Source organism: Lampris incognitus, chromosome 3, assembly GCF_029633865.1.
Source record: "Lampris incognitus isolate fLamInc1 chromosome 3, fLamInc1.hap2, whole genome shotgun sequence".
Taxonomy (NCBI): Eukaryota; Metazoa; Chordata; class Actinopteri; order Lampriformes; family Lampridae; genus Lampris; species Lampris incognitus.
The window spans coordinates 80748888-80763403 of NC_079213.1; the positions used below are offsets into that span (position 1 = coordinate 80748888).

The following is a 14516-nucleotide window of genomic DNA, read 5'->3' on the forward strand; positions in this document are numbered from 1 at the left end:
TAACCAGCTCGGAATAAACTGGTTCGAGCTGGCGTGAACATGGACTCATGCGTTTCTCTCCTATGATCCACAGGTACACTGCACCAATGCATTAAGCACTTGGTTGGTTCAGGAAAAGGTTAACTAGATAGGTGATAGCAAGTGCTGGTAGTGTCCAATGTTTTGGGAATTGATTTATGTGTTGATTTGGATGTGTCGAACTCTATGCTGGTGGTTAGCCAGTCTAGGTTCGTTGCTAGCAACGAAGTCGTGAAACTTGAAAGGCAATCTCATAATAATGTCAGGAGACATAGCGAGATGCAAGTTTGTAGGAATGTGTTACTAAGTTAAGGGTAGTACTATGTGAAAAGTGTACATTTTGAGAAATGTTTAGCTCCCGCGATTTCCATTGAGTTTGTATATCCCGCGCTCTGGGAGTGAGATGTGCACGTGCACCGTGGCAGTGTGTGTGTGGGTGCGTGCGCGCGCGCATGGAGCCGTGCAGCGAGGGAGAGAGAGAGAAAGGGGAGCGGGTGCAGATTACGGCAGGAGAGTTCAGTAGTCATGAACGTTTCTATAGTAAAGATAGTGTTCTTCAGTATGTTTATTCAATTGTATGTTTATTCAATTGTGCATTGTAAATGGATGTATTATTTGTCACTTATAATGGTGACGTTTGGATATTATCGAAATTGCCAAAGAGGGTTATTGTTTATTATTTGAGATGTGATTGTTTGCTTGATACTGTATAGTGAGTGATACAGTAAAATACATGGAAATGATTTATTAAAACGAACTGAATGTTTTATGTTAAGCAGAATAAACTGGTTCGAGCTGGAGTGAACATGGACTCATGCGTTTCTCTTCTATGATCCACAGTTTATCTACCCAGCTCACCTCACCGGTCCACAGTACCCACTGTCTGTGGATCCTTGCTACCGCCCAGATTCCCCTAGGTCTAGGCCTGTAACACATGCATATGCACTCCTGAAACATATTGCCTAATTTGGGAATTACTCGGTACGTGATAGTGATTGGTTTTGTTTCGCTGGTGCACAGAAAACTTTTTGATGTTGCCATATTGGATGCAAAAAATGAGAGACCAATGAAAACTGTCCTGTTTTTGTAAAAACAACTGCTCTTTGTGATACGTACTTTACTGTCGTATGAACTGGCCCTGGAAAAAAAAAAGAAGTTGTGTTTCACCAGCACTATCCTGCAGGCACTGCCGTGAATTAACGTTTTGTCAGGGTTTGCCTTCAGTACAAGGACATCACAATTATCGTATGATCTGCATACAGATTCCCCTCAAGCTGGCATTAAACTTGAGGGCCATTTAAGAATTGTACACACCAAACCAAGGGATGTATGAACTCATCAGCCATTAGTTAACATTTAATTATACTATATCATTCCTTATAAAACATCAATATAAGTGAGATGGCTGTTCTCTGTTTGCAGGGATCTCAGAAACAGTCTTGTGTGTGTGTGTGTGTGGGGGGGGGGTTGACTGACAGGGTCCCTCAAAAATATGAGAACATAAGGTTAATAACCTCTTATTCATCAATAGGATATATGTTCATGGGTCCCAAAATCCCTGGCGGTGGCCGCTGCTCGGGAGAGTCGCCTGTCAGCTGGATGAGGTCACTGGGAAAGACTTTGTACTAATATGCAATGAAAACTTTCATTATCTCGAACATAGTGACATCTGCTGTTTGTGATAGCAATTGCATATTGAGATACACAATCTTTTATCACAGCAAGGTATGAATGACGCTTACCAGTAAATCATACACAGGCCAAGCAGACAGACAGACAGACAGACAGACAGACAGACAGACAGACAGACAGAGAGAGAGAGAGAGAGAGAGAGAGAGAGAGAGAGAGAGAGAGAGAGAGAGAGAGAGAGAGAGAGAGAGATAGATAGATAGATAGATAGATAGATAGATAGATAGATAGATAGATAGATAGATAGATAGATAGTGTGGTGGCCAATGATACTGAGAAATTGCACAAAAAAAGTCAATGAGACGAGGATTCTTCAAAATAAGACTTTTATTGACGCATCAACAAAGTCTGAGTCAGGTCTGCAGAGTGACTGAAGTTCAAACAAAATTCTTACTCTTTTTACACCATTATGTTTAGATCTCTTCATGGGTCTCCCCCCGCCCTTTGCCACTCCTGCTAGCAGTGATGATCATAACACATAAGGAGCATAACTTGGAGCGTCCTTGCATATCGATGCAAGAATGTCTTCAGTCTAGTAGCTATGCAAGGATGTCTGACACTCTAACGGTCGTTTTAACATTTCAATGGTTACGCTGATGATTTGGAATCTCACTTACCCTGCATTTGAGCATAAACAAGTTCATCTTCTAAAAGCTTTCTGGCCTGGTTATATGGCCTTGTGCTTCTTGCCACAATTGCTTGCCACTCTAATCACATGAAATGACAGATACACACATGAGCTCTTATATGTGATACCATATCTTTCCCCCCTTTGAAGCCTACAAGGCCTCAACCTTGCTTTAAAACCTTTCTTTTTCCTTCCTTCACTTGCTTTTTCCTTCTCTTCGAACTTGACTCTTAACATGCTCACACTCTTACCTTTATTCTTATTATTTATCACTACTTTTTTTTTCATAAACACATCTTCGTTATGATAGGGCAGAATCCAGTCTACTTGGAGTGCCATTCTCACTTACAGTAGAGTAACGTCATTGTCACCCTAATTTTTGTCCCGTTTCTTGAGCTTAGGGAAACGGCAGTGCCTAGTGCAGTTTCTCACCCTTCCCTATGCACCAGTTACAAAATGGGGGCAGATCAATTCCCTTTCTGTCTGTCAGGTATTGTGCTGTCATCTCTGCTGTTTCTGTTGCCAGTAGGATCTGGAATGGCCCGGTCCATTGCTTTCAATCCTTCTTTCTTCTTAGGTCCTTCACCACTATCCAGTCCCCTGGCCTCAAGTCATGTAGTGGCCCAGTTGCTGAAAGACTGCTTTAACCTGCTTGTGGATATCAGAAAGCACAGGGGAGAGGTCTGCATAATAACACAACATTTCATCTTCACAATGGTTAGTTTGTGGGAGTTGCCTTTTAACACATCCAATCCCAGTGTTGAGTGGTCTCCCAACCAAAATCCCAAGTGTCATTTTGCATAATGTGGGAACAAATATTTCAATAAGCATGGTTTTCCATCAGGACCCAACCAAATACCATCAGTGATAAAACAGCCACACTTTTTCCAAACGATTTATTTACTTTCTTTTTTTTTTTTTATCCTGTGAGGCTCTTTGCTGCAATTCTTGGGGTGTCATCCAAATCAAGTAGCCCAGCATCAGTAATATCCCCAGTGGACCTCGCCTCCCTTTTACGCTTTTGATCTTCAGCACGCTCAGTCTCCCTCGCCTGTTCCCTTCTGCGCTGACCGTTGTCCTCTCCCTCTGTCATGCGGTGGTTCCCTGGGTCCTCAGCAGGCGAGGAGAACGGGGAACTCTGGTGCAGTGGTTGAGATGGTACCAAGTCGCCGAACCTTCCACCTGGACCGCCGTTGATGAAGCCCTGACCACCCAGTAAGGTCCCTCTTGTCTATGAGTGTTCCACTTTCTCCTGAAGACCCTCACGTAGACATAGTTGCATGGCTGGATCTGGTTTGGGACCTGGTCTGTCCACCACTCCTTCTCTTTACTCTTTTCCTGTTGATAGATAACTCGATGTATGTTAGACAGTTGCTTCACATACAATTTTATTTCCTTTTCCAATACCCCCAAGTTAGGTCCCTTTTGAATGCATCTATACAGCGATGTAGACATGGGCCGGCCCGTTAGCATTTCATGATAGGGTTAGTTGCATTTTGCGGTTAGTCTGGGACCTATGTGCCATTAAAGCAAGCGGTAATGCATCTAACCCAGTTCAGTTTAGTATCAGCACATATCTTATTTAGCTTGGCTTTTATTGTTCTGTTCACCCTTTCCCAGAGTTTTTGTGGGTCACACAGGCTTATCGGGCTGGCTCGGATAACCTTGTCGCCTTTCCTCTGTTTTCTCCAGCGTTCAGAAGATCCACAGGCGCTCTCCACTATTGGGTGTCGTGGGTCACACGTCCCTCAGTGAGAGTCAACCAGGAGTGTGGCTCGACCCTTCCGTTGGTTTTACAAGACTGCGGACCAGTTTAGGGCTCAACCAGACCCAGGCTTTTATCCACAAGCTTATTATCCTTCAGGCTGGAGGATTTAGATACTGTATCCGGATGTACTATTACACCCTGATACTATACCGTACCTGTCCCTGCTTACCTAAACAGGCATCTATCTCACCTGAGCTAGGTCTTGGTGGACAGTGTATCAAACGTTTGTTACTGTTTCTGGATACTGTACCATGCCCTGAGACATTGTATTTTGCAAACGATACCGTATATCCCTATATACTGTAATAATACTGTACCATGTACTGTACCATGCCCCGTCCCTATCTTTACTAAGATAGACACTTCACACTCTACACATGTTAACCCCCCATGCAGAAGGACCCTTGTCTCTTTAATCTCTTCATTAAATTTGGTAAGTTTTTAGAAGCAGCTCTTACCAGAGCAGATAATGGGCGTCTCAGCACCAGTCTTCTCACAGAAATATGTATACTAAAGCAAAATATTGCTTTCCTCTTAGTGGCCACTTTTATGTGAGGAATTCAGAGCTGGGCCCACCCCGCATGGAGGTAGCTTGCTTTTTCCATTCCTGTTCGTGCCGCCAATTTTTTTCTGTGGTGGCCAATAATACTGAGAAATTGCAAAAAAGAGATGAGGATCCTTCAAAATAAGACTTTTATTGATGTATCAACAAAGTCTGAGTCAGGTCTGCAGTGACTGAAGTTCCAACAAAAGTCTTACTCTTTTTACACCATTATGTTTAGATCTCTTCATGGGTTTCCCCCCGCCCTTTGCCACTCCTGCTAGCAGTGATGATCATAACACATAAGGAGCATAACTTGGAGCGATATACAAGGATGTCTTCAGTCTTGCTATGCAAGGATGCCTGACACTCTAATGGTCGTTTTAACATTTCAGTGGTTACGCTGATGATTTGGAATCTGACTTACCCTGCCTTTGAGCATAAACAAGTTCATCTTCTAAAAGCTTTCTGGCCTGGTTATATCGCCTTGTGCTTCTTGCCATAATTGCTTGCCACTCTAATCACATGAAATGACAGATACACACATGTGCCCTTATACGTGATACCATAGATAGATAGATGGATAGATAGATAGATAGATAGATAGATAGATAGATAGATAGATAGATAGATAGATAGATAGATAGATAGATAGATAGATAGATAGATAGATAGATAGATAGATAGATAGATAGATAGATAGATAGATAGATAGATAGATAGATAGATAGATAGATAGATAGATAGATAGATAGATAGATAGATAGATAGATAGATAGATAGATAGATAGATAGATAGATAGATAGATAGATAGATCGGGCAGATGGGGATGATTTGAAATGAGGACAATCAAGCATTGAACATTTTGGGAAACCATTACTTCCTTCTTCTTAATCGTAGATCAATTGTTTTATGGAAAATTGACTTTTAGTTGACCAATTTGGGTTAGGTTATAGCATCATTAGATTTGACTTGTGTTGATACAAGCTCATAAGGAAGGAATGAGTTGATCGATTGATTGTGATCCCATTATGAGTCTGACAACTGCAACATACATTTGACTGTAGTGCCCCACTTATTCATTAATTTAGTTATTCCTCCCCATGTGTAATTTACAAGTGTTTAGTTGTGATGTGGTGACAATGTTTATTACCTTTAATTACCTTTGGGGATTTTAAGTCAGACAACGTGGTGAATACCTTTTTTCTGTCCGTGCGTGCAGTTTGAAGCTAGGCTACGGTGAACAGCGAGTTTAGCCAAGCTAAACACAGTTGGATGGCCTCGTTCTCAGCTCCTCTCAAAAGAAAGGAAATACACCCTGTCCGAAGCTGGTCGTTAATAGTTTTTACTCATTAGCCGAGCGTTAACAACTTATCCAAGCCAACGTTTTGACAAGTACATGCCAAATGCTAAAAATTAGATTACAGTTTTGAACTATTTTTCATAATAATGCAACCCTTCTTCTCTGCGTTGGCAGCATTCCCCGGTTCTCCTAAACAATTGCAGGTAGGAACTAATATTCACTCGTAGGCAAGGGGACATGAAATAACAACTTAAATATTACACATGTAAATGTATAGATAAAATAATAGTTTAAGTGTATACTGTAACCAAGGTTACAATAGCATCCGTCATCTTCTCATGTAGAAGACGGATGCGTTGTCTTCCGACGCAGAAGGCAGCTATGCATATTACTGGAAAATAGTTCAAATTCATAACCTAATTTTTAGGACGTTGCATGTCCTTGCGAGAAGAAGGCTTCGGAGAAGGAGTAGTTCTCGTTTTAAGGGGAGCTGCTAATGATTCCAGTAGACATCAAGCACTTGAGCTTAAGCTAGGCTAAACTCGTCATTGCGTGTACCGTCAAACTGCATGCACGGACATTAAAAAATAGGTACACACCTGATTATCTAACTGTATGTAAATAGGGCACATAGTGAAAATCTGGAAAGTGAACTAACCCTTTAATGTGAAACAGCAGCTTGCTGTTAGGGTCAGAACTGTATTTTGCTCATCATGGTTTTGACTCTGTCTGCTCTCTTCTCTAAGTGTCTGACGAGCTCTTCATGGTAAAGGCATTATTCTGACTGGTGACAGGACACATGCTTTCTGCATGGCTTAATTCTGCCGCCCACACTTAGTTTCCTTCAGGGTGACCTCACACCCCTAGTCTTCAGATCAGCCCTTCCTTGCCCAATCAGACTGAATGCACACAAGTCTGCTTTTGACTAATGTGTGATGTTAGTGCCTCCCAGCCATCTCCTGCGAAACACGTGTTGGAGCCACGTAAAACGCTGTTGACGAGACGTATCGACACCGAAAGATGCAGAAGACAGAGAAATTTGGCTAATGTTAGAATATTCATCCGCTCAAAAATAGGTCTCTGGCTCACTAAAAGGGAATTCATTAATTGACCTGTTTTATCTCAGTTCCACAACATTCAAAACCTTTTTTTCTTCTTTACCATGATTTGGGGCAACATTTCTTAACACCTGAAATTTGATTTGAATAAGAACTCAAACACTGTTTAAAATTAATGTCCACCACACAAACAGAAATTGTGTGTGTGTGTGTGTGTGTGTGTGTGTGTGTGTGTGTGTGTGTGTGTGTGTGTGTGTGTGTGTGTGTGTGTGTGTGATTGAAACATTTTGGTAATGAACCCAGAGGATCAATTATGTAAAAGTTACACAACCACTAATTACATTACAGCATTTTTAATTCAAATGACACAAAGAAAAAACACAAAAAGGAAATCTGAATAAACAGACAAACAGTAATTCGATATTGTTCTTGGTGTACATTCAGACATTACTACAACAGTGACAGGGGCAGTGGCTGACGTGTGTATCAGCCATTGTTTGTGCAGTGGTTCAGGTCTCATGCTCGATGTCATCTCTGTACGGTAAGTTGAGAGTCTACAACATAAAAACCATAGACAGTTAGATCAATACAAATACACAGCTGCAGTCATCACCTTGTCTAGGACTGCTACCGTTAGTCTACAGGATATTCCTGCACTGTCAACCACGTTCTCTAGAAGAACCGTTTTTGACACAATTTAAACCAATCAAGCTACCAGACGTCATTATCTTCTGTTAAGACCGAAATACAATATTATTTAAGAAAAAAAAGCTAAGCTTAAATGAGTAAAAACAGTACCTCTCATTCACTCATAATCTAGGGATCGTCGTCCATTTCTTGGCTGTCAGAACAAAGGAAATGACACAGCAATTAAGCAAAATAATCAGAAAACAATTGTTATTCGTTATGTTTGGCAAATTGTTGCAGGGTAGGCGTACTCCTACCCGATATAAGAAGTACCCTCTGCTCTGGATTCCCCCAGGTCCCTGAAGGTCATCCTGGACAGACACAACAAACACAGGATGTAGCTACAGAAGCATACAGTTGGATATTACTCTGTCTTTAGGTATTTTCTCCCCGCTCCCCTGCGGTGGTCAGATATTTCCTATTCAAAACATAGACGTCACAGACCTTAATGTTTTTGTTTTGAAGGGAAAAAAAACTTTCACAGTTCTATCCTTTAGCCAAAGCCGACAGTACTCACTCAGTCACCCAAAACCTGCAATCTTCAACATAAAACACTGTCAACATTTCCTCTCATAGTTTGTCTGTATAGTCTGTGTGAATGTCAATGCCTGATAGAAAACAAGGAATAGGTTCCCCCGTCAGCTGCACTAATTTTAGACCATAATTACTCTCATCTTGGGGAAAGAACAACTAATGTAGACTGACCTTGTACATAGAGTGATGAGAGCCCCCGTAGTAAATCAAACATATTATTAATCACATGTAAGCTCAGGCAGAGCACAACATACATTAAAATCTATCACCAAATGCACCATCATATGCTTCCCACAGTCAACAATCAGCACAGCAGTGAAAAAATACAACGCACTACTTTAAGAGTCCATTTAAAAAAAAATTGTCAGAAATAGTCAACATTTTCTCAGTTGATCGGCGTTCCCTCTTTGCTCACCCAAAGATCTCCTGGCAATTGAGAGGTCCAAACACACCAGTAAGGCCATTAAATAAATAAGTTAAAGCTGAATTGAATTGTATTTAAATGGAATATGCACCATTGATTTCATACATTTTGATGTATGTGGAAAAAACAAAGCATCCTGAAGTATGATGGCTTTGTTCAATAGATCAATGGCTACAGGATTATAATGTAAAGCTGGCAAATGAAGAATGAATGGAAAACAGAAACTTGTGTACGGTACATACGCGCACTGAGACTCTTCTCTCTCTTCTGGTACGGAGCTGAGGAACTAGCTGCAGGAGAGGGTGCAACACAGCAGAAGTCTGACAAACACACGCACACAAACACACAAATATACACATGCACACACAATCACACACACAACACATCCGAGTGCGCACACACACACACACACACACACACACACACTTACACATAGCAAAACATGAAGACACATGATAACCGTGAAAAACAGCCCTTGAGAATTCACTCATCTCTCTTAAATAAACGTGTGTAAAGTTTGCGCACATATGCAGAAAGAGAAGCCCCCAAGCTTCATCTCTCTCTCTCTCTCTCTCTCTCTCTCTCTCTCTCTCTCTCTCTCTCTCTCTCTCTCTCTCTCTCTCTCTCTCTCTCTCTCTCTCTCTCTCTCTCTCTCTCTCTCTCTCTCTCTCTCTCTCTCTCTCTCTCATTCCATCATTTGCGGACATGGACATGCGAGGAAGACATGTAAACAAAATGCAAATGTTTCCTCTGTGCAACACTTGGCAACCTCTGGATTAATGTCATGATAAACGCGGCTTCAAAAGCTCTAGGGAACCAGACTCAGATTGTGGTTATAGAAGTGGCAATTGACAATCCTGTGAATAAATCTTGCAAGTTTTTAGCAAAATTACAACCATTAACTTGTAATAGAAACTTATAGCTTATCATGACCTGTTCAGCAGATTTGGACAGGGAGGGCAGGTGTGTGAAACAACATATGTAAACACTTTCTTGTGGCTAGGCTATATACCAAAGATTATAAAAGGTGTATGACAGTAATGTAAGCAATATACACACTTACTTTTATGGATGGTATTGGAAAATATATATACATCTAGGCAATTCAAAAGAACAGAACAATAAAGCCTCGTATTTATTATTTACATCAGAAATATGATTTTGAATTACATTATAAAGTGTTGCTAGCAAATATGTGCCCCAGGAAGCATTGTAAAGAAAAGATATGAAAATGTACAGATTTGCTCATCACATAACATGCCAAATAAGTACATAAACACGTATATATATCCCTTATATTACACTAGCCATCTGATGCTAGGACATTTAAACATTCTAGATTGGCTTTCACGGTGTTGAAAATGAGAATCTGTTGTCTCACATCTGCAACTTTGGACTGTCAAAACAGTTCTTGTTCCTTTTTGCGTTGTTATCACACAAATTTGCTGGTTAACATCAAGCAGGATAGAGTTGGTCTGTCAAGTGTACAATGATATATTCAAATACACCTTCACGCCCTTGGGAGAACAGTTAAAATGCAGTTACTGACTTCCAAACACCTCCCACAAAGTCCCTCGCATTGATTTAATTTTGTACTTTTGTAAATGCACATTTAATAGCTGAAAAAAATTTAACAAAAAAATCATGACAAGATTCTATCTGCATCATAGATCAAATGGATCAATGACCCAACAGGCTTATTTTTTTAATCTAAATCAAAGCTGTTTTTTTATATATCTCATGAACAAGTGTTGCAAACAACTTGTGTTGTTACTGAGATAACACTTGTATTGTTACTATTAATGACAGGACTCAAGGAGACACGGAAATGTGAAACATGATCCAAATTGTCATGCAAACAGAAACATTGGTGATGTTTAACCTTCCCCATGCTGCACAAAATATTACCTATGAAAACAAGCATCTGAGACATGCGTGTGTGTGTGTGTGTGTGTGTGTGTGTGTGTGTGTGTGTGTGTGTGTGTGTGTGTGTGTGTGTGTGTGTGTGTGTGTCCCTGCATGCATATATTTCTGCAGATGGGTGTGCAGGCAATAGTGCATGCAGGTGGGTGTGCATGTGTGCACATGCATACTATATGTTCATGCATATGTTTGCCTGTTTCTTAGTATTAGGAATGAGGCATGTGTAGTATCCATAGCTGAATTAGCTTGAAATAGTATAGCACTAACAGAGTGTCGTATTCAGTCACGATTGTGCATTTCCCACATAAAATGAGCAAAACACTATAAGAAGTGCATATCACAAATCGTTTTCAACAAAACATCAGGTGCTGCCTCATGTAAAGCAACACAGCATTGTGGAATTAGATGTAAACAAACTTACCACCCCTTCCGATGAGGCAGTGCCTCTTGGCTTAGTGTAATGAAATAAAAACTGTAGGTATAAAGCACACGCGCACAAAAATACACGTACCATACATGCAGACATACATTCATGCACACACACAGTCGTGACCCCTCCCCTCACAGACACACACACACACACACACACACACACACACACACACACACACACACACACACACACACACACACACAAGCAAACACCAACACAAACATATTTATCAATAAGCTTGATCGTATATGTTTCCTTGATGCTCCTGTCTAGTGTCAACTCATCACCAGTTGATAATATACAATCAAATGGAGAATAAATCAATTTGTTCTTACCCTTTTCCTATTTTCTCTCACTCTCAGCTCCTGGAAAGAGAAAAACATGAGGAGCGTCATGGAATGACTCCTTTTTATTGGTCGTCTTGCGTGTGTAACTAAACACAATCAATATGGTGGTTTCACTGCAGTGTCATTTCACAATAGAACAAAAGAATATACTCCCTCCATATCACTTGTGTGACACAATTTGTTATAGTTTTACATTATACTTGAAATATAAAATGCATGAAAAGTCAGGGTACCTTTGACTTCTGAACAAGCATCAACACACAGAGTTTCCCTAAGTCACCAGATGCCTGAAACAAGGGGAGAAAAAGAAAGCATGTGGTCATAAGCAATACACACATCCTGCAGTTATTAATAAGAGAGCGGAGAAAACAGTGTGCTCATTTGATTGTGTAATAATTACCACCTCACTTCACTCACTGGAAATGGCAGGTCTGCAGAGAGGTAGGATGCACACACGTCGTCGATCTGCAATAGAACAAAAGCTGTGGTCAGTGAAAGTTGTGACGCAGGAAAAAAGGGAGAGAGAAAGAAAGAGAAATGAGTAAATAAATGAATAAATAAACAAAAATGCACAAATTGTAGAAACAGATAAACCTAAAGGCAGTGGAGGACATGATAACGGTGCGTGTTGCATACCTGACTGAGGAGCCGATGCTGATCTGTGGTGGGATGTTGGAGTTGTGCTGGAGCACCTTTTGTTTCACACAATAGAGAGAAATGCACGGTAAAACACCGAGGACAACTGACGGAGTCGTGATTTGTGATCGATGCAGACGCTTCGACAATGTCCCAACAATACAATATAAACATGTAGCTAATTTCCATAACAAACAAGTTATTTCAGAGATGCTTTTTGTCATCAGAAGTCTCTTTTCCATTGCTGCACTGTTGCATTGATAGAAATCCTCTAATGACAGCTATTTGATGGAAACATCTTATGACAGCATAAGATGTATGGCAGCGTTGTATTTTTTGCAGATGCTGCTAACACTACATCCATGGAAAAGAAATTCAAAGAAGGTTGAATCAGTTCATCTGGATACCATTTTTATTGACAGTTTGTCAATTTTTTTGATTTTCTTACCTGGATTATTGAGCATGCATCAAGACATGGAGAAGAAACTTCTCATGGCAAACAGCATGTCTGAAATAATTCTTATAGAAACTCCATAGGTGTATACTTTAGCAAATTGCCTCTTTGTGCAAAATGGACGGCAAACGCTTGTGTACTTAAAGAGACTACTGTACACATACGTCACTGGCAATGGGTTTGGAAAACATGTTTAAATTCACCAGCAACTGTGTAAAAATGATTTCACCCTTTGCAACTAAAGCCCTGCTAATTCTGCCCAAGCAGCTGCATAACTAGTACACAAAACATCGCTGCAATGCCAACAAGTGATGATTGCGGCAAATGCCAAAACAAATGATCTCAAGTAAATATCACTCTGACATCACGATATTATCAATGTGATTGTCACCCTTCATCTACAAATGTCTCAATCATTGGCGGCAATGTGTGTGCACGCACTTTGTCCAGTTGAGTGGTTGTAGAAACAAGGTTTCTGACTGCATGCATCAGTCTTTTCATCATCTGACATCATGTCAGCCAGATGACAAGAAAAGGATTGACTGGTATGGACGGATGAAAGCTGAGATATAGGAAAGGCTGACCTCGACAATAGGCGACTTGGTAAACACACCTTTGTTCACCCGTGACTTTTTCCATCTTAACATGAATCATAATTAGATCCCTAGTGCTGTCTGAAATGGGGGAAATTAGATAAATGGTGTCGTATTCATTTTTAGAAATTAAGAGACCTGTACATGATGATTAATTACAAGTCACTTTTACTTATAACTGTAAAATACATCGTTATTATCATTATTATTATCATCATTATCACTGTTGTTGTTTTAATTATTTCTCCATTTATGATACTGGTTATTTAGCAAATGTTGAGATCACTATGTAGATGGATGGACAGACAGACAGACAGACAGACAGATAGATAGATAGATAGATAGATAGATAGATAGATAGATAGATAGATAGATAGATAGATAGATAGATAGATAGATAGATAGATAGATAGATAGATAGATAGATAGATAGATAGATAGATAGATAGATAGATAGATAGATAGATAGATAGATAGATAGATAGATAGATAGATAGATAGATAGATAGATAGATAGATAGATAGATAGATAGATAGATAGACGGCTATTTGGGAACAAGACATAATTGAAAATCTAATTGAGTTTTTTTACACTTATATAGAAACTCTTGGGGGGGGGGTGAGTGTTCACTTCTTTATTTTAAGTCTATCGCTTCTTCACAGATGTATCCCACATCATCATCTCCCTCTATAGAGGTGCTGTTGGGGACTTGAACTGAAAGATAGCTCTAACCTAGACGCTTTGGATAAAGGGGAAACATTGGAGAAAGAAAAAAAATTTTTTAGCCAAGTTTAACCAGCTCCCAATGTTGACGGACACAGGCGACCATTCAAAGCGACTTTAATGAATTTCCTTTCCAAGAAGTAAAAATTAGAAGGGGAAAACATGGAAAATGAAAACTTACTTTTGCAGATCGGGAGGGCTAGGATGAGGAGCGTGAGCACGAGGCTGGCGGTGCTGAGCGGGGTCGTGGCAGCGGCGCTGCCGCCGCGCTGAGGAGGGAGGAGGTGCGTTTGGCCCTGGGAGGTCCTCTTCATCTTCTCTCGGGTCGACTTCTCTCGGTTCGCTCTCTGCGCTTGTGTTCCCGCTCTTCTGTCAGATTATATCTCCCGTAGGCACAATGTGAATGGAGGCTTGAGTCACACCCTCCAAGTGAAACCACTTTTCGTTGCGTCAGTGCAGCTTTGACGCGCGGAGAGAAAAGTGATCTTGTTTGACGGACAGGTGGGACTGAACACAGCAACACGTATCAGCGACAATCTGACGTAGTTTGGTTGTTGGGTCATCACTGCAGCTTTCGCCGACATAAAGAGGCTATAGAGATCACATAAACAAAATCAAAATCCAAGAACAAATGTTGCATATGTCCAAGGGTGCACAGTTGGAGATACGTGAAGGAATGTTTGGCAATATGGGGAAAACACATAACATTAATTAAAAATGAATATATCCTATTAATTGTTTGACAACGATCCCTC

At 40.5% G+C, this 14516-nt stretch overlaps 1 protein-coding gene across 1 annotated transcript; it reads right to left on the reverse strand.

Moving 5' to 3' along the window:
* Positions 1–7385: 7385 nt before the first annotated feature.
* On the reverse strand, positions 7386–14075 carry nmu (neuromedin U). Its single transcript, XM_056276823.1, has 9 exons — positions 13943–14075; positions 11991–12046; positions 11772–11819; positions 11588–11641; positions 11343–11372; positions 8894–8971; positions 7951–8004; positions 7805–7847; positions 7386–7560 (listed from the first exon to the last, which is right to left on the reverse strand). The coding sequence occupies exons 1-8, from the start codon at positions 14073–14075 to the stop codon at positions 7812–7814; spliced, it is 489 nt and encodes a 162-aa protein (XP_056132798.1). The 3' UTR covers positions 7386–7560; positions 7805–7811.
* Positions 14076–14516: the final 441 nt, after the last annotated feature.